The sequence below is a fragment of the Elaeis guineensis genome, chromosome 13, assembly GCF_000442705.2.
Source record: "Elaeis guineensis isolate ETL-2024a chromosome 13, EG11, whole genome shotgun sequence".
NCBI classification, from domain to species: Eukaryota; Viridiplantae; Streptophyta; class Magnoliopsida; order Arecales; family Arecaceae; genus Elaeis; species Elaeis guineensis.
This window is the reverse complement of record NC_026005.2, coordinates 55954233-55977011: the sequence shown is the minus strand read 5'-3', so window position 1 is coordinate 55977011 and position 22779 is coordinate 55954233. Positions and strand designations below refer to the sequence as shown.

Here is a 22779-nt window from a genome sequence, read left to right as displayed (position 1 = left end):
TCATCTTTTTTGACGAGAACCGAACTAACTGCTTCTGAAAACATAGCCAAGTAGAGATACAATGCCTCTCCATCCTCCGATTTTGTAAGTAGTGGAGATGTTCGGTACCTTTTCAAGTCTTCAAAGGCCTATCGGCATTCGTCCATCCAAATGAAGCCCTTCATTTGCTGCAATGTCTTGAAAAAGGGTAAACACCTTTCCGCCGATTTTGAAATGAATCGACTAAATGCGATAATTCTTTCATTCATCTGTTGTATCTCATTCTTAGAGCTGAAATGCTTCATATCGAGAATGACCTTTATCTTCTTCGGATTAGCTTCGATTCTCCATTGTGACACAAGAAATCTGAGAAAATTTTCAGCTGTCACACCAAATACACACTTAATTGGATTCAATTTCATCTGATGTCATCGAAGTGTGTCGAAGGCTTCCTCCAAATCTTAGACGTAGTCATGAGTTTCGATGCCTTTCACAAACATGTCATCGATGTAGACTTCCATGTTTCATCCGATCTGTTTCTTAAACACTGTTGACTAGCCGTTGATAAGTCGCTCCGATATTTTTCAGATCGAAAGGCATCACTTTGTAGCTGTAGATATCTTTGTCGGTCGTAAAGACTGTGTTCTCTTCATCTTCGAGCATCATTTGGATCTGATTGTATCCCGAAAAGGCATCCATAAAGCTCAAGAGTCTATGTCCCGATGTTACATCGACTAATTGATCAATCTTCGATAAAGAAAAATTGTCCTTCGAACATGCTTCATTTAAGTTGGCATAGTCGATACAGATTCGTCATTTTTTGTTGGCTTTTTTCACTATCACAACATTGACTAGCCAATTCGGATAGCTGGCTTCTGATGAAACATACCGCAAGAAGCTTATCTACCTCTTCATCGATAACCTTCTACCTTTCAGGAGCAAAAGTTCTTTTTTTTTATCCCACCTGTCTAACTTTTGGATCAATATTTAATCGATGAGTTTTTATTTCTGGAAGAATCCCAGGCATATCGGTCGTCGATCAGGCAAAGACATCGACGTTCCATCTTAGTAGATCCATCAGTTGATTTCGCTCCAACTCAGGTAGTAATAATCCAATTTGAATAGTTTTAGTCAGATCGTATTCTCTGAATGGGATCAAAATCAGTTGTTCAACTGGCTCACCCCTCTTCATTATCCCTCTGGTCTAATTTGTCAACCGACAGAGGGTCTTCAGATTTGCTGCCATCAATAGAGACCATGAAGCAACGTCAGATCAGTTGTTGATCCCCTCGCATCTCTCCGAATTCTTTCCTTATTGAAAATTTGACAAGAAGATGGTGTGTCGAAACAACCGCTCTCAACACATTAAGTCATGATCATCTGAGTATGACATTATAAGTCGAAAGAACTCGAACAACCGTAAACATTAAGAGGATGATGCTTTATCGTGGTTTAGTTTCGATGGTTAGAGAGAGAGTAATTCCCTCTCTACATTGACCGCATCTCCTGTGAAGCCGATCAAAGAAGTAAAAACCTTCTTGAGTCGATCAGTAGATAGTCATATTTGAGAGAAAGCATAGTAGAATAAGACATTCGTAGAACTTTCATTATCTACAAGGATTCTTTTTACATCATAGTTAACTATTGTCGTCGAAACGACGGCAGCATCATCATGAGGAGTCTGTACTCCTTGAGCATCATTATCTGAAAAAAAATACATTATCTTGCCATTGTTTTTTGAATAATTTTTCTTCAGAATTTGCACCCAGTCTCTCGATCGCCTTAAGATCATATTGATTACTCCCGCTGTTGGTCGATTATTGTTAGCTTCCTCAGATTGAAGCTGAGGTTGTTGGTCGATAAGAGGTTGAGTCGGATGATCGCGTCGATATTTTTCAAGATAGCCCCATTGGATTAGGTCTTCTATTTCATCTTTTAGTTGAATACACTGTTCGATATCGTGATCGTGATCGCGATAGAACCGACAGTATTTGTTCTTGTTGCGGCTTCTCGAGGGCGCTTTCATTGGTGGGGGATGACGAAGGTAGTCTTTTTTCTCGATCTTCATTAAGATCTACACACGAGCAGAGGGAGTGTAGGAGTCATACCTGTAACCAAAATTATTTGGTTTTGAACTCCGTCGGTGGGGTGAAGTTCCTTTGTTGGTTGATACCCGACTTGGTTCAGTCGGAGCTCCGTTCTTCTATTTCATTTTCTGACCTTTCTTCTCAGATTCGCATCGGTCAAAAATGCTTTCTTCTGCGCAAACATATTTATATATGCATTCTAAAAGCTCAGGACAAGTCCAAGGGAGCGTCTTGTCTAATGACCAAGTAAATTTGGAGTTTCTAAGTCCCCTCTTCATGGCAGAGATGGCCATGTCTGCATTGAGATCCAGAACCTCAAGTGTGGCAGCGTTGAAACGCACCATAAAATCTCTGAGTTTTTCTCCCTCTTACTGTTTGAGGGAGAACAAGCTATCGGATGTTCGCGGCATCTTTCTGCTGGTGCCGAAGTGGGTCACGAACGAATATTCCAGCTGCTCGAAAGAATATATGCTTTCTAGCTGGAGCTTAGAATACCAAGTTCGAGCAGCTTTCCGAATGGTAGTCGAGAAACCAAGACATAAGAGAATGTCGGTTGCCCGTAAATCATCATGACTCATGAGAGCTTTATAGCTCTCCAGATGCTCGACAGGATTGGTGGAGCCATCATAAGGCTCCATCTGTGGCATCTTGAATCGAGTTGGAATCAGCTCATCCAAGATGCATCGAGAGAAGGGTGTAGTGTGGATGCCGAAGTCACTGAAAGACCCTCGGCCATCCACTTGGAGCTGAGCGAGTCGGTAGTCGATGTCTCTGAGCTTGTGCTCATAATTATTAAGTCGTCGTTGCTATGAGAATGCAGGGATAAAATTCCCTGAAGAACTTGAGAATGAAGAACTTGAAGACGAGCGCGGCCTCTTCCCCTTCTTATTATTGTAATGGCGAGGAGGAGACCGTCGCTGTTGGCGGACGGCACGGTGGGTGTGCCGAGGTAATGGTAGCTCGACATGGTGGGAATGTCGAGTAGGTCATCGTTCCAAGAATGGAGAAGGAGATCGTCACGGGACGTGGCGACTGTGCTTGGAGGCACTGTATGCGGCGCCGGCTCCACCGATTGCTGCTGTTGTTGTATTTGCTGTTGCTGGAGATTGTGCATAGCCTCCGTCAATGTTTTCACCTGCTGTACTAAGGCAATAAATTATTGAGCATCCGCGATGATGACCGAACACGAGAAACTAGGCTCTACCGATGGTGGGAGATCTTTCCAGTGGAAAGATTGTCAGACGAAGCCAATGGAAACATTTTGGGCTCTCGTTTTCGTCATGATGATTGGATTCTTTCGCCATCCTTTCCTAGCGCGCCAATCTGTTGCAGCCAATTCCCGAGTGTGCCTGAGTCCGTTGAAGAGCGACCTGCAAAACAAGTCTGCTAACCGAATTTTTGTCGAACAGGAACCCTCCGATGCCTAAGTCAGCGAGGAGTGGTGAACAGTAGATTTAAAGTAGAATTCGACAGAATTTTTAGCTCAGAAAAATCTCTTACCATTGATGTTCTCTTACCTCTCCTTTATAGGCAATTCGGATATAACCGTCAAACATGTGGAGTCTCACTTTTTATAGCACAAAAGGATAGTTAACCCTTACTATTAGGCCATAATCATGGAGTTAGTAGGCAGTTTATGCCCACTAACGGTCGTGGTATGTAGTTATTACCCATGATTATAGTATCGTGATCGTTGAGTCCGATATACCGATTGACAGTCGGTGATTTTAATATACCAACTATATATTGGTGTTTCTAATATACCGACTGACCATCAGTCGGAGATTCTGATATTCCAATTAGCCATCGGCTGTACAGTTGATCGAGTCGTTGAGATTGGTTGCCGTCTGAAGTGATTTGAAGTTATCAATAGGCAGTCAGTATATCGATAGATAGTCGGCCATCCGTGTTCAACAACGTCGATAGAATATCGGGTGACGAACTCTGTAGAGGCTATAGTCGAACCAATAACTCCTTTGGCGGTTCCGTTTTGACGGTCCATCATCTGTTGCCGATACATAGTCGGGGCCCGACCCTGAATCGGGAGAGCAGATCTGATTGTCCCAACAGTATGTAATTCCATAAATTATAAATGTTATCTCAATCAATCAAACAATGACGTGAATAATAAAAAAAAGACTTTATTATAGAACAAAGCAAGCAATCAATATCCAAAGAAAGCAATCAATATCCAAAGAAAGGAAGAAGAAAAGCCAAAGAAAGAACGAAAGAAACAGAAATGACTGCGACCTGGAGGGTTCTGGGCTCTTGGGCCTCACGGATGGCCTGGACGAGGGCAGCAGTGGCGAGGGCCTCGACGCTGCGGTTGCGCAGACAGGTGGCGGAGGAGCAGTCGCGGAAGAGCTGGAAGGCGTGGTCGGCGATGTCATGGTCAAGCTTCAGGAGGGACGCCACGTCCAGGACCTGGAGGTAGGCGCGGAGGTGGTCGACGGAGACGAGGGGGCCACAAGAAGGGTCGCCGAAAGAGGAGGAGGAGCAGTCGAGGGCACGCTCGAGCTCGGCGAGGTGGCCGGCGAAGGAGGAGGCGGAGCGGGCGAAGATGGGGGCGGGCTCGAGGGACCAGGTGGAGAAGGCGGTGATGAAGCCCGTGGGGCGGAAGGGATCGTCATCTTCGGCGGCTTCTCCTCCTCCTCTGTTAATATGTTCTTCTTGTTTCGTGGTCGAAAGAGAAGGGAAGAGGAGGTCGGGGGTGACGAGAGGGAGGGGGTTGTCAAGGGCGCGGAGGAGAAAGAGGGGGTGGGAGTGAACCTGGCGCTCCTCCACCACGCGCCCGCACGAGCAGCACTCTGTCACCCACCGCCCCGCCGCCGTGGCGGCGCACCGGCCCTGCGTCCCCGGGCAGTACGGGCACCGCAGCATCCACATCCTCTCTCACCCTCTCAACGGACCACCGTGGTGCTGCTCCGGTTTCCTACTTCAAGACTTGTGGGCCATCCGCTTCTATTTCAGCCTGACATGCCCTGCACGTGTCCTAACCAAACGGAAAAATTAGCAACTAGCAGAATTTGACGAAAAAGAAGAAAAAAAAAGCACAGATTTACTGCTATGATGACTGATGAATAATTATTGTGGACTGCTTCAAAAAGGGAAAATATTTGGGTGATGCATCTAAGGGAGGTTGGTTTGTCTCAAGAGCTAATTTATTGTTAATCAAATTATTATTAACTTACCCAAACTTAATATGACTCAATCAAGGATTTGAAAATCGGTACCGGTGACCGTCTTGGTCACCAGCCGATTCGATACGGTATCGGTTCAGTACCATACCGACACACAGTACGAGGGCATGTCGGTCAAACTGGCACCATTTTTTTTTACTTTTTTCTTTTTTTTGGAGGTGGGAGGTGTCCAATCAAATATTTATATATTATTAAATAATTTAAAATCTAAAATAATATTAAGTGATATTTATTAATATTCGTATCATTCTGATACACCCTCAATCACGTGTGACACGAATCTAAGCATGATATTATGATATAATATTTAGCATCCTAAATAATCAATACATGGATTAGTTATCATTGAATTTTAAAATGCGTAAAATCAATTAAAAAATATAAAAATACTCAATACGTACCGATCATCAGAATCTGATCGATCGTCGATGTCCATAAATATTAGGATCACCTATATCTTCAGGAGGAACATCGGTCCATTTCTCTAGCCACGTAGCATGATAATTCTTTGCGCTCATTCCATAAGGTAGGCGCGCTGGATCATAACTCATCCTCGAACCCTCAATGAAAGCTATCATTGGGCTGATAGGCTGGTTGTGAAGAGGCCCATCCAAATATACCGACAACAAACTTCGATTCATACTGTATTGCGGACTGCACAGGATAATAGCCACTAGAAGATGATATCTTTGATGTACCATATACATATCCATATCCATAAGAATCATAGACTGTCTGTGGCTATGAGTAAGAGGATCCAGAATAGGAGGACGAACCTGATACATCTATGGATTCTACTCCACGTGCGAGATCATCTGCAACTGCATCATATTCTGAATAACCTCACAGAGCCCGTCGTCTATATGAAATCGTATCGCCATGAGCTCTACCAGCTCGGACACCATGGTCTCTATCCTGCATGGCGTGTGTAAACTGAGACTCATCAGTGAATGAAAGACCACCAATCAGCTGCATCTCCTATCCTCCAGTTCCTCCATGATCACCAGATCCATGAGTAGCTGAAGAACTATCATCACTGCTCTGTCTGGTGTCTGAATCTGAGTGAACCAAATGCTCACTCTCTACTGGAGCTGCAACTGCCTTTTCTTTTCTTGTCTTTGGCTGCCTGCCCTCTCGTCATGCCTTGCTCTAGCTGCCTAGGCTGCAAGGGTAGATGCTGTGGCATATCAGCTGGAGGTCTATGTGGAATGTTCCGACTTGCTCATCAGAGACGTCCACCCCAGCCTCACTAGCAATAAAACTGATAGATCGTGGAAGCGATCCCAGCTCATCAAGCTCTGATTCCTGCTGCTGACTCATAACCCATTCAATCATCAGATCTTTATCTTCATCAACAAAATCACTCATAGTCAGATCTGAGTATGAGAGCTGAACTTCCTTCTCAATGTATTTAAGCCTCAGCCTCAAATTATAATGCACATACACAAGATCGTTGAGGCATTTCTGTTTTAGACGGTTCCTCTACTTACTTTGGATAAAGCCAAAGTCGACCAGTTGCACTCACATCCACTCGATGAAATCATCTGAGAGAAGATCATGATAGCAATATCTTTCAAATCGTGCAGATCCACCAAAATGCACCCACCATTTAGCTGCAAAATTATTAAAATTTAACAAAATCAAAAAGAAGATTAAATATATCAACATGATAATAGATTTATTAATGTATAGCTGGATTCATCTTTGATTTGCTTCTGATCACTGTATTACTTCTAAATGATTATGTGCCCTCCCGAAATATTTTCATTTGTAAGAAAATTATTTATTATAAAATCTTAATTGTTGAAGAAACAGTTCAATTGTTATAAAATCATTGAACTTAAAATACTTATTCAAGACACAGCCACGATGTCTGGATCGGGCTCCATCTTGTCTATTACATTTCGCAAGGCAGACAAAAGCTCTTCATCCATGCCAATACCAGGTATGGAGTACTGGAACCTCGGGTTAAGATAATAAGCTGCACATAGATTTTCATAATTAATTAAATTTATTTATACAAATTTTGAAAGAATTTTTGATTTGCTGCTTACCTGCTAAATGTAACTCCCGATCCATTTGATAGCCCCATCGATGGTCGATGATTCTGATGTACTCATTGACATGTTGTGGATCTGCCATCTTGTTTTGTTCCTTTGCCTTCTACATCATATAATATAAGAAGCCCATCTGGGGGTATCGCTCACCATCCACAGCTTGAAGCACTTTATATAGAGGCTTGATAGCCGCCACTATCTTCTCGACCTATTGTCAGAATGACTGTCTCATCATTAAGATCTCCACATTGCTCCCTTCAGTGCCTGTCCGAGTATATCTACTCTATTGCTACTCAGGATTGACAAACATCTAATGCAGATATACTTTTTTTCAATCATGATATTAAGTGCTATATAATTAGTAGCAAATCGTGGAACACTTGATCTCAATATCACCCCCAGCAAACTGCCGCATCAATGATAGAATCCATATATAGTTGTAGATGAATCTAATGATGCTCTATGCTGACTCTGTTAGATGTATGTCCTAGAAGCCAATATAGCTGACACATTATAATAAATCTAGGACACAATTTTTTACTTAATATATTGATATGATCAATAAAAGGATAAGTTCTTTTTCATTCGAGTGTGGTGTGTCCTTGAATCGTCCATGAAATTAATTTTGATACATATTTTCAAAGTGTTGAGAATTAAAGATATATATTTAATTCCTAAATACTCCCGATCATAGGATCATCAGGAGAATGATGATAGATCCGGATAGATTGACACACAAATCACTTTCTTCGGGATAGATAAGTCTTTGATCTACTATGTAGAGACACTGGATAACAAGTGTAGATAGTTGTTAGAGAATAACTAGTACTGAGCGTGACCATAAGAGAGATCACTTGAATTTTTATTCGATCATCAGTGATTATCTCGATGCTGTAGTTGTGTGACTAGTCCTTTGACTTGAGATGGTACTATTACTCACAGTGAGACTGCTGGAGTTTAACTGACACATAAACATGGATCTCAATGAGCCCTTGTAGTGGATGTTGACGATAATTGATCCACTATAGGGATAGGGTGCGCATCAAGATAGGATCTATCGACCTTAATAGAGAGGAGTAGTCCTATAAAATTTGAGAGGCTATGTCCAAGAGTCTGTGGTCACAGCAGTATGATTGATAGAAAAAAATGTTCATAAAAGTCACAACTGGATTTGAGCTAATCGAATCAATCATATGACTGAAGCTGAGATTTGACGATTTATCCATGACCTGCCATTTAGTCAGAACTCACGATAGAGGGACTGAATCATATGTTAACTATACCTAGAGATTCATTTCAATTCTACTAGGTTGCCACTATATACTGTTAGGTATCACTGGTAGATTGTGAGAGCTCACCAGGATTGTTCTGGATCGACAATCCTTACTGAGTTAGAGTGAAATTATTTTGATCCATTGAAAAGAGTTTTAATGATACTTTAATAGAGATCATTATATATCTCACTACCAGATAGAATTGAATCTATAGGATCACACAACAAAGAGATTAGGTTTGGAATAAGCAATTGAGCTTATAAAGTCTTAATTGAATTTAGAAAAACCCATTGGGTTTATGGTAACCTTGCTAGCACATGGTTGACCCAATTCTTCTTTCCATTGAAATTTTTTATTTGATAAGATAATTCTAACTTAATTACCTGCTAATAACCTAAATGAATAAGATTCATTGAACTCCAATTGTTGGTTGTCTAAGGTTATGGATCATATAAATTAAGAGTGCAAATCCCTAATTAATTTTCTTGATAGTTATTCTTGGGCGCCACCTTGATTTGATCAAGTTGGGCATGTCCATTGATTAGAGGGCCTTTAGTTCTCCTATGGGGCGTCTCTTGGGTGTATTTTGAGGTGTCTAATTATGGGTGCAAGGGCTCTAATTGTTGGCGCCCAAAGGGTCTCCTAAAATAAGTTGGATAACTTAAGTTAATAGGAAACCCAATGCAAGTAGGACTTGTATTATGTGATTGAATAGGATTCAATCCTTGTGCCTATTTAAAGGGACCTCTCATAAGATCCCTAGAACATCCAAACCAGTAGCCCCCACACCCATAGAAAGTCTCCACGCCCTCTCTTCCTCTCCTTTTCTCTTCTCTCTTGGGTGTTCCACATGCCCCTTCTCTTGGGATGCGCATCCCAAGGTGTTCCACATCCAAAGCTATTGGGTGCCTCTTTCTTACTAGTTTTTAGCATCTGGTAGCAGCACATAGTAAGAAAAAATTTTAGAGAAGAGCAGAAGAAGAAGATCAAGTGTTGATCGCGATCCAAGCTTCATTCAGATTCAGTAGGCTAAATTTTTAAAAAAAATTCAAACTAAAGAGGACTGTTCTAGACTGATTTCGAGTAGATACTTGTAGAGGTCGGACACTTGTATGGCTAAGAGAGAACTTCTTCTCTTTCAGATCTAGATTTGAAGAAAAAGATTATGAAACAGGTATGTGATTTGATCACAATTTGAATTTTAGCATACATCAATTTCAGCATATGAAATAGATCCATGTAGTTTTATATTTTCATACATGCATAATTAAGATTAAAAGTATTTTAATCTCGTTCTCCGATGTAGTATTTAAAAAATAAAGTTTTGAAACACATATGCATGTATTAAATCCTGAATTCCAACAGTAGTATCAGAACCACGGATTTTCATATGCTAAATTTTGATATACATATTTTTGAAAAGATTTTAAAATCAGATTTTTCCTTGATACATGAGATATATAGATAGATCTTCAAATCTGAAATTTGATTTTGGATTTAATTTTAGAACATATAGTTGATATGTTATTGCATACATAGATCTGAATTTTGATCTAGAAAGAATTCTAATTCATGTTCATGTGATATACAGATGCATGCATAAAATCTAAAATTTTTATATGATCTGAATTTTGATCCATATATGTGTTATATATTTGCATATTTAGATCATAAATTTATTTTTAATCTGATCCATGATTAGTATATGAGATATATGATATCATGCTTAGATCTAAAATTTTATTTAAATCTGATTTTACATGCATATATATATGATATATATTTATGTGTTAAAATCAAAAAAATATTTTCATATTTTAGAATTAACTTTTATGCAAAGAATTTAGATCTGAAATATGATTTTAGAATCTAAAATTTATGTTTGCGCATGAGGATTTTGATCATGGAAAAATTATTAATTAGGTCATGTAATAGAATTATATTTAAAATTTTTTATTTGAGTCATATGGGTCTAATCTGATTAAGTAATTGATCAAACCGAGTCAAGTGTTGATCAAGATCAGATCAATTAAGTTAATGATCATACAATTGTTGTTGATCAAATCAATTAAATCCTATATGTAGAATCGATTAACCTAAGGACTTAATTTGGCTCGTTGGTTTGAACCCGATTCGCTTGAGCTAACCAATTTTGATCAATCGACCTATAGGTGTCTAGGACAAGTTAATGAGACGTGATTATTTAATTAATTCCGTTAGCTAACCTGACCAATTTATTGATGTCTAAGGAAGGCAACGGGGGGATCCCATCGATCTCCACTTACCTGATCAATTTGGAAGATTGGGTCTTGAATTAGGTTGCTTATCGATTTGATTTAGCCCATGTCAGTTAGATCGATCATATGATGACTGATTAGATGAGATCTAAAACTAAACCTCCCCATACATATTAAGTCTATAGGTCTTCCACCGTTGTAGATGTGCGGACGTGCTACCGGCATTGATTGTTCTCGACTGGTTACAGTGGTTCAGTTGCATCAGGAACACGCAACCACTCTATTAGCAAAGAGTTGCTCCAAGATAAAGATGGGGTTGGACCCAATAACTATTAAGTGAGAGACCCAATGACGGCCTTGCATCTGCTTGTGAACGGTGGGTCGGACATAACTAAGAAGTGTGGGCAATAACTATTAGGTGAGCCCACATGACTTAGAGACCAAGTCACTGCAACATATTTAGAGAAGCATCTGGGTAAAGAGTTGCCTACGCATCGGTGTGCATGTTACCAATAACTGTTAGGTGAGGTGCATATCATCGGTGGGACCACAGCACCCACTAGGAATCCTTTGTCGCGTTAGGATTTTCGTTTCCTTTCCGGAGAGTGGAGGGATCCGAAAAATTAGTATGAGTCATTATTTGCATCTTAAAGTTCCTAAAAGCAAATTAAACATTAAGTACAAAAGTCTAACTTGAATCTCTACTCTCGCAGTTTTATAATGTTAGCCTCAAATCCTCTAGCCCGCATCTTTGAAACCAATCGTTTGATTGATAATAATTTCAAAGACTGGCTCAGAAATTTTCAGATTGTCCTGATCTCAGAAAAGTTAAGCCATGTTCTCGACCAAGATCTCGTAGTGTTATCAAACCGTCCTACGACTGAGCAGAGAGCTGCTTTTAAGAATTGAACGGATGAAAACAGTCAGGTCGAGTGCTATATGCTGGCGTCCATGTCAAACAAGTTGCAAAGCCAGCACGAGCATATACCCACTGTCCGGGCTATGATCACTCACCTACAAGAGTTATATGATGAGCAGAGTCATACTGCGCGCTTTGAAGTATCCAAAAGACTCTTCAATCTCAAGATGTGCGAGGGACGGTCTGTCCATGAACACTGTATGATAGTGATCAAGGACATTGAGGAGCTTGAAAAGCTCGGGCTGGATATACAAAAGAAACTGCAAATGGATCTGATCCTTCAATCTCTTACTAGTTCATATAGTCAATTCATTATGAATTTTCATATGAACAAACTTGACTACACTATTTTCGAACTCGTTAACATGTTGATCACTACGAAGGATACCTTGGAGAGTTCAAGGGGCACTGTTCTCGCTGTGGAGCAGACTTCTTCTTCCAAGAGAAAGTTTACTGAAAAGAAGAAGGTTAAATCCACAAAAAAGCAGAAAAAAGAGAGCAAGCTGAAGAAGGATGGTCCAAAGGCGGTTGAGGCAAAGGAAAAGTATTTCCACTGTCATGCTGAAGGCCACTAGAGGAGGAACTGTCCTAAATACCGAGAGAGCCTAAAGACCAAAAAGGGTGATAAGCCTTTTAAAGGTATGCTCGTACTTGAATCTAATCTTATGGTTTTTCTACTTCTAGTTGAGTATTAAACTCTGGCTCGAGTGCTCATATATATACCTCAATACAGAGTCTGATAGAAAGTAGAAGGTTAAGGAAAGGTGACATGATCCTTCGGGTCACAATGGAGCAAAGGTTGCTGCAGAGGCCATTGGCACTTATCCTCTTCGATTACCATCTGATGTTAGATTAGATTTGAAAGACTGTTGTTGGTGCAAAAATCCGCCTGCGCCGGAGAAGCTAGAGTCGAGGAAGTCGCGGTCGCCGTCGGGACCTGCAAAGGAAGTCTAAACCGGAGGTGGGGTTGCTCCGGCAAGATCCTCCGACGCTCAAGTCAGTTCTCTGCCTCAACAAGAATGGAGTGCTCGAACGGAGAATTTAGCAAAATTTTTAGATGAAAGATGAGAGCTTATTGAATAACGTATCTGGAGCCCCCTTTTATAGGCGGAGGGGGCAGTAGCCTGATAGCGACATCTGTAACCGTCTGGCAGTGGGCTGCCCAGAGTCAGGCGGAGTTTGCTGCGAAGAGTAGTGGAGTGGACCCGTGGCTATCACCGGGGTGTGCCACGTGGAGTCTGCCACGGGGAGTGGAGCGGCGTCTGTTATCGCGACTTCCCGGGGTGTGTGCGCATCCTCTCCGGCCTAGGGAGCTGCTCCCTGACCTCCATCAATACCTGGGCCTTCGAGGCGTTGAGGGGGGCGTAGTTGCGGAATCTCCCTGGTGGGGAACCCCGCCGAACCACGCGATCCGGGCTTCTCTGCCTGCGCTCCCGAGGTGGGGTATGGGCGCGCTTATGCCCAGGAGGGGATCGAGAACGCAGCCGGGCTTCCTTTGGCCTTTTTTCAATTGCGGGCTTACTCGAGTCTCCCACTTGCCGCTCCCTCGCCGTCTCTTCATCCTTCATTTTGAAGGCTTCTTCCGCTCGGGCGTATCCTTCGGCCCAGGCCAGCAAATCAGCAAAATCCTTGGGATACTTCTTCTCCAGGGAGAACAAAAGATCATTCTTCTGAAGGCCATCCTTCAGGGTGGCCATTGCGACTGATTGGTCCAAGTTCCGGACCTCCAGCACCGCGATGTTGAAGCGGTTGATGTAGGCCCGAATGGACTCCCCTTCCCTTTGCTTGATGTTGATGAGGGACTCCGAACCCTTCCGAGGGCGCCGGCTGCTGACAAAATGGGCCACAAATTGGTGGCTTATTTGATCGAAGGAAAAGATGGTACCCGATTTCAAAGCCGAGTACCAGTTCCTCGCTGCTCCCTTCAAGGTGGACGGGAAGGCCCAGCATAAAATGGCATCAGGAGCACCGTGAAGCAGCATCATCATTCGGAAGGCCTCCAGATGATCAACCGGGTCCGAAGTCCCATCGTAGCTTTCGAACTGGGGAAGCTTGAAGTTTGGTGGGATCGGTTCCTGCATGATCATTTGGGAGAAGGGAGGGTCAGTACAAATATCTTCACCATAAGCGGGGGGCGCATGGCGGAGTTCTTCGATCCGTCGGTTCATCTCCTGGAGCCTCCGGTCCAGGAAATCCTCTCGACTTCGAGTCTCGAGGGTCCTCTGGCAGAACGGGGGCAGGGATCTTCCAGGGGTGGAGTCATGGTTCGATTGAGGGCTCTCTACCCTCGGGTTCGTTTTTCCAGGAAGGACGGGGCGGCTGGCCCAGGTGGCCCGTCCCGCCGTCGGATTCTGGTGTTCCGGGAATGCCCTTTCCGGGCGTACCAATGCCTGCGGCTGCTGCTGCTGCATAGCTTGCACAGCCTCGGTGAGGCCTCTGACCTGCTGCGCCAGCAGGTCAAACTGCTCCGCGCCGACCGCCGCCGCCGGAGGAGGAGGAGGTTGAGAAACAGGAGGGGAGGCCGGAGCCTGAGATCTGGCCGCGGAGGCCGTGGACCGTCGCGTGGACGCCTTGCGAGGAGGCATCAAGTATGGATCCCATGGGGGGAAACAAGGAGTGGGTGTTGGAGGAGACGATCGGGGGCGGCTCCGTTGAACGCTCCTTCAAGAACAAGGGTACTGCGAAGACACAGGACCCTTTCTCTAGCGCCAATCCTGTTGGTGCAAAAATCCGCCTGCGCCGGAGAAGCTGGAGTCGAGGAAGTCGCGGTCGCCGCCGGGACCTGCAAAGGAAGTCTAAACCGGAGGTGGGGTTGCTCCGGCAAGACCCTCCGATGCTCAAGTCAGTTTTCTGCCTCAACAAGAATGGAGTGCTCGAACGGAGAATTTAGCAGAGTTTTTAGATGAAAGATGAGAGCTTATTGAATAACGTATCTGGAGCCCTCTTTTATAGGCGGAGGGGGCAGTAGCTTGATAGCGACATCTGTAACCGTCTGGCAGTGGGCTGCCCAGGGTCAGGCGGAGTTTGCTGCGAAGAGTAGTGGAGTGGACCCGTGGCTATCACCGGGGTGTGCCACGTGGAGTCTGCCGCGGGGAGTGGAGCGGCGTCTGTTGTCGCGACTTGCCAGCGGATGGGAGAATCGCGCGATATCCGTCGCAGGAAGTGGAGCAGGATCGTGGCCGTTATTGTGGCCCGCCAGGGGGTAGTGGAGCTGCGCGAGATCCGTCGTAGGAAGTGGAGCAGTGCCGTGACCGTTACTGCGGCCTGTCAAGGAGTGATGGAGCTGCACGGAATCTGCCGCAGGAATTGGAGCAGGATCATGGCCGTTATTGTGGCCTGCCTAGGAGTGCAGATCCGTCGGCTAAAGTTCGGCAGCGGTCGGAGCTGATGACGGAGTCTGGCTCCCGTAGGAGTCCGGGCGGAGTCTACTTACGGTTGAAGTTGTCGGCGGAGTCCGGCTCCCGTGGGAGTCCGGACGAAGTCTGTCTGCAGCCATTGGAGTTGAGGACGAAGCCCAGCTCCCGTAGGAGTCCGGACGGAGTCTTCCTGCAATTAAAGTCAAAGGCGAAGTCCGGCTCCCGTAGGAGTCCGGACAAGGCTTACCGGCAGTTGATGTTGAGGACGGAGCCCGGCTCCCGTAGGAGTTCGGGCGGAGTCTACTTGCGGTTGAAGTTGTCGGCGGAGTCCGGCTCCCGTAGGAGTCCGGACGAAGTCTGTCTGCAGCCGTTGGAGTCGAGGACGAAGCCCGGCTCCCGTAGGAGTCCGGGCGGAGTCTTCCTGCAATTAAAGTCAAAGGCGAAGTTCGGCTCCCGTAGGAGTCCGGACAAGGCTTACCGGCAGTTGATGTTGAGGACGGAGCCCGACTCCCGTAGGAGTTCGAGCGAAGTCTACTTGCGGTTGAAGTTGTCGGCGGAGTCCGGCTCCCGTAGGAGTCCGGATGAAGTCTGTCTGCAGCCGTTGGAGTCGAGGATGAAGCCCGGCTCCCGTAGGAGTCCGGGCGGAGTCTTCCTGCAATTAAAGTCAAAGGCGAAGTCCGGCTCCCGTAGGAGTCCGGACAAGGCTTACCGGCAGTTGATGTTGAGGACGGAGCCCGGCTCCCGTAGGAGTCCGACGGAGTCCTCCCGCAATTAAAGTCAGGTGCGGAGTCCGGCTCTCGTAGGAGCCCGGACGGATCTTACCGGCGGTTGACGTTGGCGACGAAGCCCGGCTCCCGTAGGAGTCCGGGCGGAGTCCCCCTTGAGGTTGGAGTTGTGGGCGGAGCCCGGCTCCCGTAGGAGTCCGAGCGGAGTCCTCCTGAAGTTGATGTTGCGATCGGAGCCCGGTTCCCATAGGAGTCCGGGCGGAGTCCTCCTGCAATTAAAGTCAGGTGCGGAGTCCGGCTCCCATAGGAGCCCGGACGGATCTTACCGGTGGTTGACGTTGGCGATGAAGCCCGGCTCCCGTAGGAGTCCGGGCGGAGTCCACCTTGAGGTTGGAGTCGTGGGCGGAGCCCGGCTCCCGTAGGAGTCCGGTCGGAGTCCTCTTGGAGTTGATGTTGCGATCGGAGCCCGGTTCCCGTAGGAGTCCGGGCGGAGTCCTCCTGCAATTAAAGTCAGGTGCGGAGTCCGGCTCCCGTAGGAGCCCGGACGGATCTTACCGGCGGTTGACGTTGGCGACGAAGCCCGGCTCCCGTAGGAGTCCGGGCGGGGTCCCCCTTGAGGTTGGAGTTGTGGGCGGAGCCCGGCTCCCGTAAGAGTCCGGGCGGAGTCCTCCTGGAGTTGATGTTGCGATCGGAGCCCGGTTCCCGTAGGATTCCGGGCAGAGTCCTCCTGTAATTAAAGTCAGGTGCGGAGTCTGGCTCCCGTAGGAGTCCGGACGGATCTTACCGGCGGTTGACGTTGGCGACGAAGCCCGGCTCCCATAGGAGTCCGGGCGGAGTCCCCCTTGAGGTTGGAGTCGTGGGCGGAGCCCGGCTCCCGTAGGAGTACGGTCGGAGTCCTCCTGGAGTTGATGTTGCGATCGGAGCCTGGTTCCCGTAGGAGTTCGGGCGGAGTCCTTCTGCAATTAAAGTCAGGTGCGGAGTCCGGCTCCCGTTGGAGCCCGGACGGATCTTACCGGCGGTTGGCGTTGGCGACGAAGCCCGGCTCCCGTAGGAGTCCGGGCGGAGTCCCCCTTGAGGTTGGAGTCGTGGGCGGAGCCCAGCTCCCGTAGGAGTCCGGTCGGAGTCCTCCTGCAATTAAAGTCAGGTGCAGAGTCCGGCTCCCGTAGGAGCCCGGACGGATCTTACCGACGGTTGACGTTGGCGACGAAGCCCGGCTCCCGTAGGAGTCCGGGCGGAGTCCCCCTTGAGGTTGGAGTCGTGGGCGGAGCCCGGCTCCCGTAGGAGTCCGGTCGGAGTCCTCTTGGAGTTGATTCTGCTGAGGACTTCGGCTGTGGGTATTTTATACCCAACACCAGTCCCCCTACTTCCGAGTTTGAATTTCGAACGAAGGAAGTACAGAGAGATGGGCACAGCCGAAACCGTCCCCTCGGATCCTGCGCACTGCCGCCCCCAGATATTTTGGCATTAAATGTGCGCGTGCTGGAGTCTTTTCGGATCGGGACGATACGAAGGGACCCTTCGAAATTCTCGCCGGTACACTGGCCCAGTTACGGCGCCATAATGGCCCTGCTGATCCATCAGCCGCTTTTAGCCGCCCACCGGGAGGAGTGGGACACGTGTCGGGTGTGGACTGGCTTGGGGGGATTCGTGATCATTATGGCGCCGGATCCCAGGGTCTATTTAAACTCGTCCTCCCACCTTTAGGTGTCCTACTCCGTTCCAGAGTTTCTATCAGTGTCTGCCTTCTCTTCGAGAGCCCTGTTTCAGTGGGCATCTTCTCGAGCCGTAGGTGTCTTCCAAATCGTCCCTGTCTTCGTCCCTCTGGTCCCTCAGAGCGATATAGGTTAGCTCCAGCACCTTCAACCTTCTTCCCACCGCCTAGGGACTTCTTCTCTGTCATTATTTTTTGCATCCCTCCGAGTTAGTTTCCTGTGGCCTCTCGTCCCCCATCCTGTCCGTCTTCTTAGGGACCTTTAGAGCCCTCCTTCGAAACTACCCAAAATGTCGTCCGGCTCTTCCGCTCCCTGCAGTTCCGGGAGCTCTTCCGCCTCAAACCCCCAGGTCCCCTGCTCTGTAGACGAACCTGCGTCTGGGGCTGGGCTCCGCCCGATTTTTGCACCGGGCGCCATTCCATGTTCCCTGACCTCGGAGGAACTCCTTCTGATAAGGGTTCAGTATGGAGTTCCTCCGGAGGATGACCTCCAGGCTGCCCGGAAGCTTCTAGCTTACTCTGCTCCTTCCCTTCCCAATCTTCTGAGGGAGCAATTTCTTTTCAACATCGGCCTGAGTCCCCAGGATCCAGCGAGTATTCATCTTTTACCTTATCTTCTCTTTTCATGCCTTTCTCCTTTTCCCTTCTCTTTTTACCTCTTCTTCCTTCTCTCTCTTTTTCCCCTCTGTTTCTTTCTTTCTTTCTTCCCCTTTCTTCTCTTTTTTTTTTTTTTTTTGACTCTTGATTGATTGGTTCGCTTCTTTTTCTTTTTTTTTTTTTTTTTTTAGGAATGGACGCCAAAGCAGCGCGGATGCTTGCCAGGGGCCTTAGGGCCCACAAGAGAAAGGGTGCTGCGACCTCCGGATCGACGAAGAGGGCCAGGGCGGAGGAGTCGAGCTTAGCTGTACCCGTTCAGGTGGCCCCGGCCATCGACATTCCCTCGGATGCCGAGCCAACGGCTCCCCGGGCCTCCTCAGGAGTCCGCCGACTGGAGCCCCCATTTCGGGGGTCCGCTCCACGGAGGCGCCCATAGTCGAGAGGAAAAGAATGAAATCGATGGCCCGCAGGGCGAGTAGCCGCCGAACTGCTACGGACGAGTCCCTCTGCTCCGAAGAGGGGTCGGAGAATCCCTTCAATGATAGGGGCTTGATCAGGCGGTTGATCGATGGTTGCATTCTGCCTGACGTCGTTGAGAGGATCGACCGCATCGATCCTGAGCAGCGGGCCTGGGACTCTTTGGGGTCCTTCCTTGAGGTAAGCGAATCTTCATTTACATGGCTATTCGGCCTTTGTTCTAATTCCCTAGCCGCCCTTGCAGATTGGGCACCAGCTCCTCGCCTATATCGAGGCGGTGAACCGTGCGAGGAGGGACATCCTCCAGGTAGAGGAACGCTGTCAGGCCGAGGTTGCTCGCCTCCAAGCAAAGACGGCCAAAGTAGTCGCCCTCCAGGAGGCCCTGGAAAGAGAGAAACGAGCCCGGGAGGAGGAGAGGCAGACCTTGGAGGAATCGGCGAGAAAGGCGGAGGCCGAGGTCGCCAACTTGGCCGAGCAAATTCCGGTCCTGGTCTCGGAGGCCAGAGTCCTTGCGGTAGAGGAATTCAAGGCCTCCGCGGAGATGAGGGACCTGAAGGTCCAATTTGGCCAGGAAGCATTTATAAGGGGGTTCGAGCTCTGCCAAGAGAAGGTGGCCAGAAAATTTTCAGAGCTTGACCTCAGCTTCCTAGGCGAGGAGTCTGAAGACGAGACCGGTCCCTCGCCAGCCGCCACTGCTGTCGCAGCCCCCTTGCTGGGGACGTCAAGTTCTCCAACCCCCGCCCCCAAGGTCTGAGACCTCCGATCTTGTACCTTTATTTCGTCGCAATTTTTCTTTTCTGTTTGTCTTCAAAAATCATCCAATCAATAAAGTTAAATTTCTTGTTGCGGACGGCTTCTCCTCCCCCCCTCCTTCTCTCTGTTCTTCTTCCTGCAATGAGTCGTGCTTTGATGCTTTTGCCTTCCGATGGCAGTGTCCTGCAGAAGCACTCCCCCTGCCCCTGGGGGCCCCGCTGAAATCGACGATCCAGCGGCTGAAGAAGGAAGTCCTTCACCTGACAAAGAAGTCAAAGAAGATGGAAGGCGAGCTCCGCAGATTGAGAGAATGTCATTCTGAAGCCATCGCTGAGGCCACCCACTTTCGGAATCTCCACGTGAAGGGGATCATGGAGTATAGCCGGAGGAAGGCGGACTTCGTGAAGGAACTCGAGGAATGCAAGAAGAGCGCCAGCGATCGAATTTGGGCCTAGGCCGCCAGGATCAGCGCCCTCAAGGTGGAACTGTCAGCTGCGAAGGGGAAGATCGGCCAGCTGGAAGGAAATTCATCCCGACTCTGGGCCCGGGTCGACGGTGACCAGGAGTGGTCGAAAAAAGTCTCCGACCTTCAGCAGCAGCTTCAGGACGCCGAGGTGAGCCACGACGTGCATCGGACTAGCTGGCGTAGGCAGGTGGAAGAATATAAAGGGAGATTCAGGGCGGCGGCCGACGAAGTCGTCCGTCTCCAGAGGCAGCTGGCTAGCAGGGCACAGCTTACTTTCGCCCGAGATTCTGATGAGCTCCAAGCCCTAAGAGGCACCGTTGAGGGGATTTCTGTCTCCCTCGGGGAAAAGACAGCCGAGCTGCAACAACTGAAGATCCAACTGGCATACGAGCAGCGGGCCGTCGCGGACGCGGAGGTGGAATCTGAGGTCTTGAGGAAGAGGCGTCGAGAGGCGGAGGCCGAGAGCCAGCGACTTCGTTGGGCACTCCAGGACGCGCTGCAGAAAAGGGAAGAGCTAGAAGAAGAAATTGAGAATCTAAGGCAGTCCTGGTTAAGGGATGGAGTAGATAATTCTAGGTCGGAGGGAGCAGGGCCTCCTTAGAGCTCTTTTCGTCTTTCTGTCTTTTCATGTATTTACTTCCCTTTTTGTCGTTTTGCCTTTCTTTCCTTGGCCTTCCGGGCTTTGTAGCGTGTATATCGGAAATGGAATGAAAAGGGTGTTTTGTGTTACCTCGTCCGCGCGTTGCACTAAATTGCCGTCCGTCGAACTTTTCTTGTCGTTTGACCTGTCTGATGTAGACATCGTTGGGGGGCGCCTGGTCGTCAATGCGTTAGCTCGCCTTTCTCGTCGTACATGGCCGCAAGCCCGAGCTTGGCCGTTCGGACTCCGCATTACTTTGGGGACGTCGTTGTTTTCCTAACTAGTGTCGAAAGTCCTTTTAGAGGCCGGGGGTGTTCGGTAGGAACTCCTCGTTTCAGTTGGGATGAAGTCCTTTAGGTCTTTTGGCGCGGTTCATCCTTCATCTGTTCCCGTCGTAGTTCGTCATCCTTCCTTTTTAATTTTTCTCCTCTTCTCAGAGTGAGGGCCCTCCCCCCGCTTTTCGCGGGGTTGCATAGAAGCAAGGAGGTGCCGCTGAGGGGCTTTTTCCTTTCATCCGATCTTGTTGGGCGGTCGGGTTTCGCCACCATCAGCCCTTGCTGCAGAAGTCGCGGGTGGAGCCCGGCTCCCGTAGGGGTCCGGGTGGGATCTTCCTTGGCGTCGTGTACGGAGCCCGACTCCCGTAGGAGTCCGAATGGAGTCTTCCTTGGCGTCGTGGACGGAGCCCGACTCCCGTAGGAGTCCGGATGGAGTCTTCCTTGGCGTCGTGGATGGAGCTCGGCTCCCGTAGGAATCCGGATGGAGTCTTCCTTGATGTCGTGGACGGAGCCCGGCTCCCGTAGGAGTCCGGGTGGAGTCTTCCTTGGCGTCGTGGACGGAGCCCGGCTCCCGTAGGAGTCCGGGACTTCCACTTTGCTTGAGCCAGGGCGAGGTTCTCCTCCTGTTCCCGGCTTGGCTGTGGGGGCGCGTTAGGGCGCTGTAAGGCCTCTCCCCCCATCCGGTCTAAAAGAACCGGGCCTTTGACTTTGCTTATGTCAGGACGAGGTTCTCCTCCTGTTCCTGACATGGCTGTGGGGGCACATTAGGGCGCTGTAAGGCCTCTTCCTCCATCTGGTCTAAAAGAACCGGGCCTTTGACTTTGCTCATGTCAGGACGAGGTTCTCCTCCTGTTCCTGATATGGCTGTGGGGGCACATTAGGGTGCTGTAAGGCCTCTCCCCCCATCCGGTCTAAAAGAACCGGACCTTTGACTTTGCTCATGTCAGGACGAGATTCTCCTCCTGTTCCTGACATGGCTGTGGGGGCACATTAGGGCGCTGTAAGGCCTCTCCCCCCATCCGGTCTAAAAGAACCGGGCCTTTGACTTTGCTCATGTCAGGACGAGGTTCTCCTCCTGTTCCTGACATGGCTGTGGGGGCACATTAGGGCGCTGTAAGGCCTCTCCCCCCATCCGGTCTAAAAGAACCGGACCTTCGACTTTGCTCATGTCAGGACGAGGTTCTCCTCCTGTTCCTGACATGGCCGTGGGGGCACATTAAGGCGTTGTAAGGCCTCTCCCCCAATCCAATTTCGAGATAGTCGGACTTTCATTTTAGGTATGTTAGGACGGGGTTCTCCCCCGTTCCTAACATAACTTTGTTTCAAGCGTTTGGAGGGGTCATATCCGGTCGTAATAAATCCATGCCAGATGGGAAGAGTACGTCAAGTAGAAAGAAATTTAGATTCAAGGTGAAATCGTAAGTGATACATTTACAGATTTTTCGAGTTCCACGGTCGCGGGTGGTCCGCTCCTCCTTGAGGCCCTCCGATGATGGAGTCGATGGTCCCGATGGGAGGCCGGTCCCCGGGTTGCTCCTCCCTTCTTGGCGGTTCAGGCTGCGGAAGGGCCCTTGGCCGATCTCCTCTACCCTCAGGCCTGCGTCGGATGAACCTGTCGAGTCGACCTCGCCGAATGAGCTCCTCGATCTCGTCCCGGAGCTGGATGCATTCCTCTGTGTCGTGGCCGTGGTCGTGGTGGTAGAGGCAGAACTTGTTGGGGTTGTGCTTCCCGGGGTGTGTGCGCATCCTCTCCGGCCTAAGGAGCTGCTCCCTGACCTCCATCAATACCTGGGCCTTCGAGGCGTTGAGGGGGGCGTAGTTGCGGAATCTCCCTGGTGGGGAACCCCGCCGAACCCCGCGATCCGGGCTTCTCTGCCTGCGCGCCCGGGGTGGGGTATGGGCGCGCTTATGCCCAGGAGGGGATCGAGAACGCAGCCGGGCTTCCTTTGGCCTTTTTTCAATTGCGGGCTTACTCGAGTCTCCCGCTTGCCGCTCCCTCGCCGTCTCTTCATCCTTCATTTTGAAG

At 48.4% G+C, this 22779-nt stretch overlaps 2 protein-coding genes across 2 annotated transcripts in view; both read right to left on the bottom strand.

The window, feature by feature from the left end:
• Nucleotides 1-4952, bottom strand: part of LOC105032799 (plant-specific TFIIB-related protein 1) — a 31133-nt gene extending 26181 nt beyond the window's left edge. Inside the window, exon 1 of the mRNA XM_010907366.3 lies at nucleotides 4317-4952. Coding sequence (XP_010905668.1) covers nucleotides 4317-4952 — 636 coding nt within the window. The remainder of the gene's footprint in view (nucleotides 1-4316) is intronic.
• LOC105032798 (transcriptional adapter ADA2) overlaps nucleotides 4931-22779 on the bottom strand; it is a 105682-nt gene continuing 87833 nt past the window's right edge. Inside the window, exon 15 of the mRNA XM_010907365.4 lies at nucleotides 4931-5058. Coding sequence (XP_010905667.3) covers nucleotides 5028-5058 — 31 coding nt within the window. The 3' untranslated portion in view covers nucleotides 4931-5027. The remainder of the gene's footprint in view (nucleotides 5059-22779) is intronic.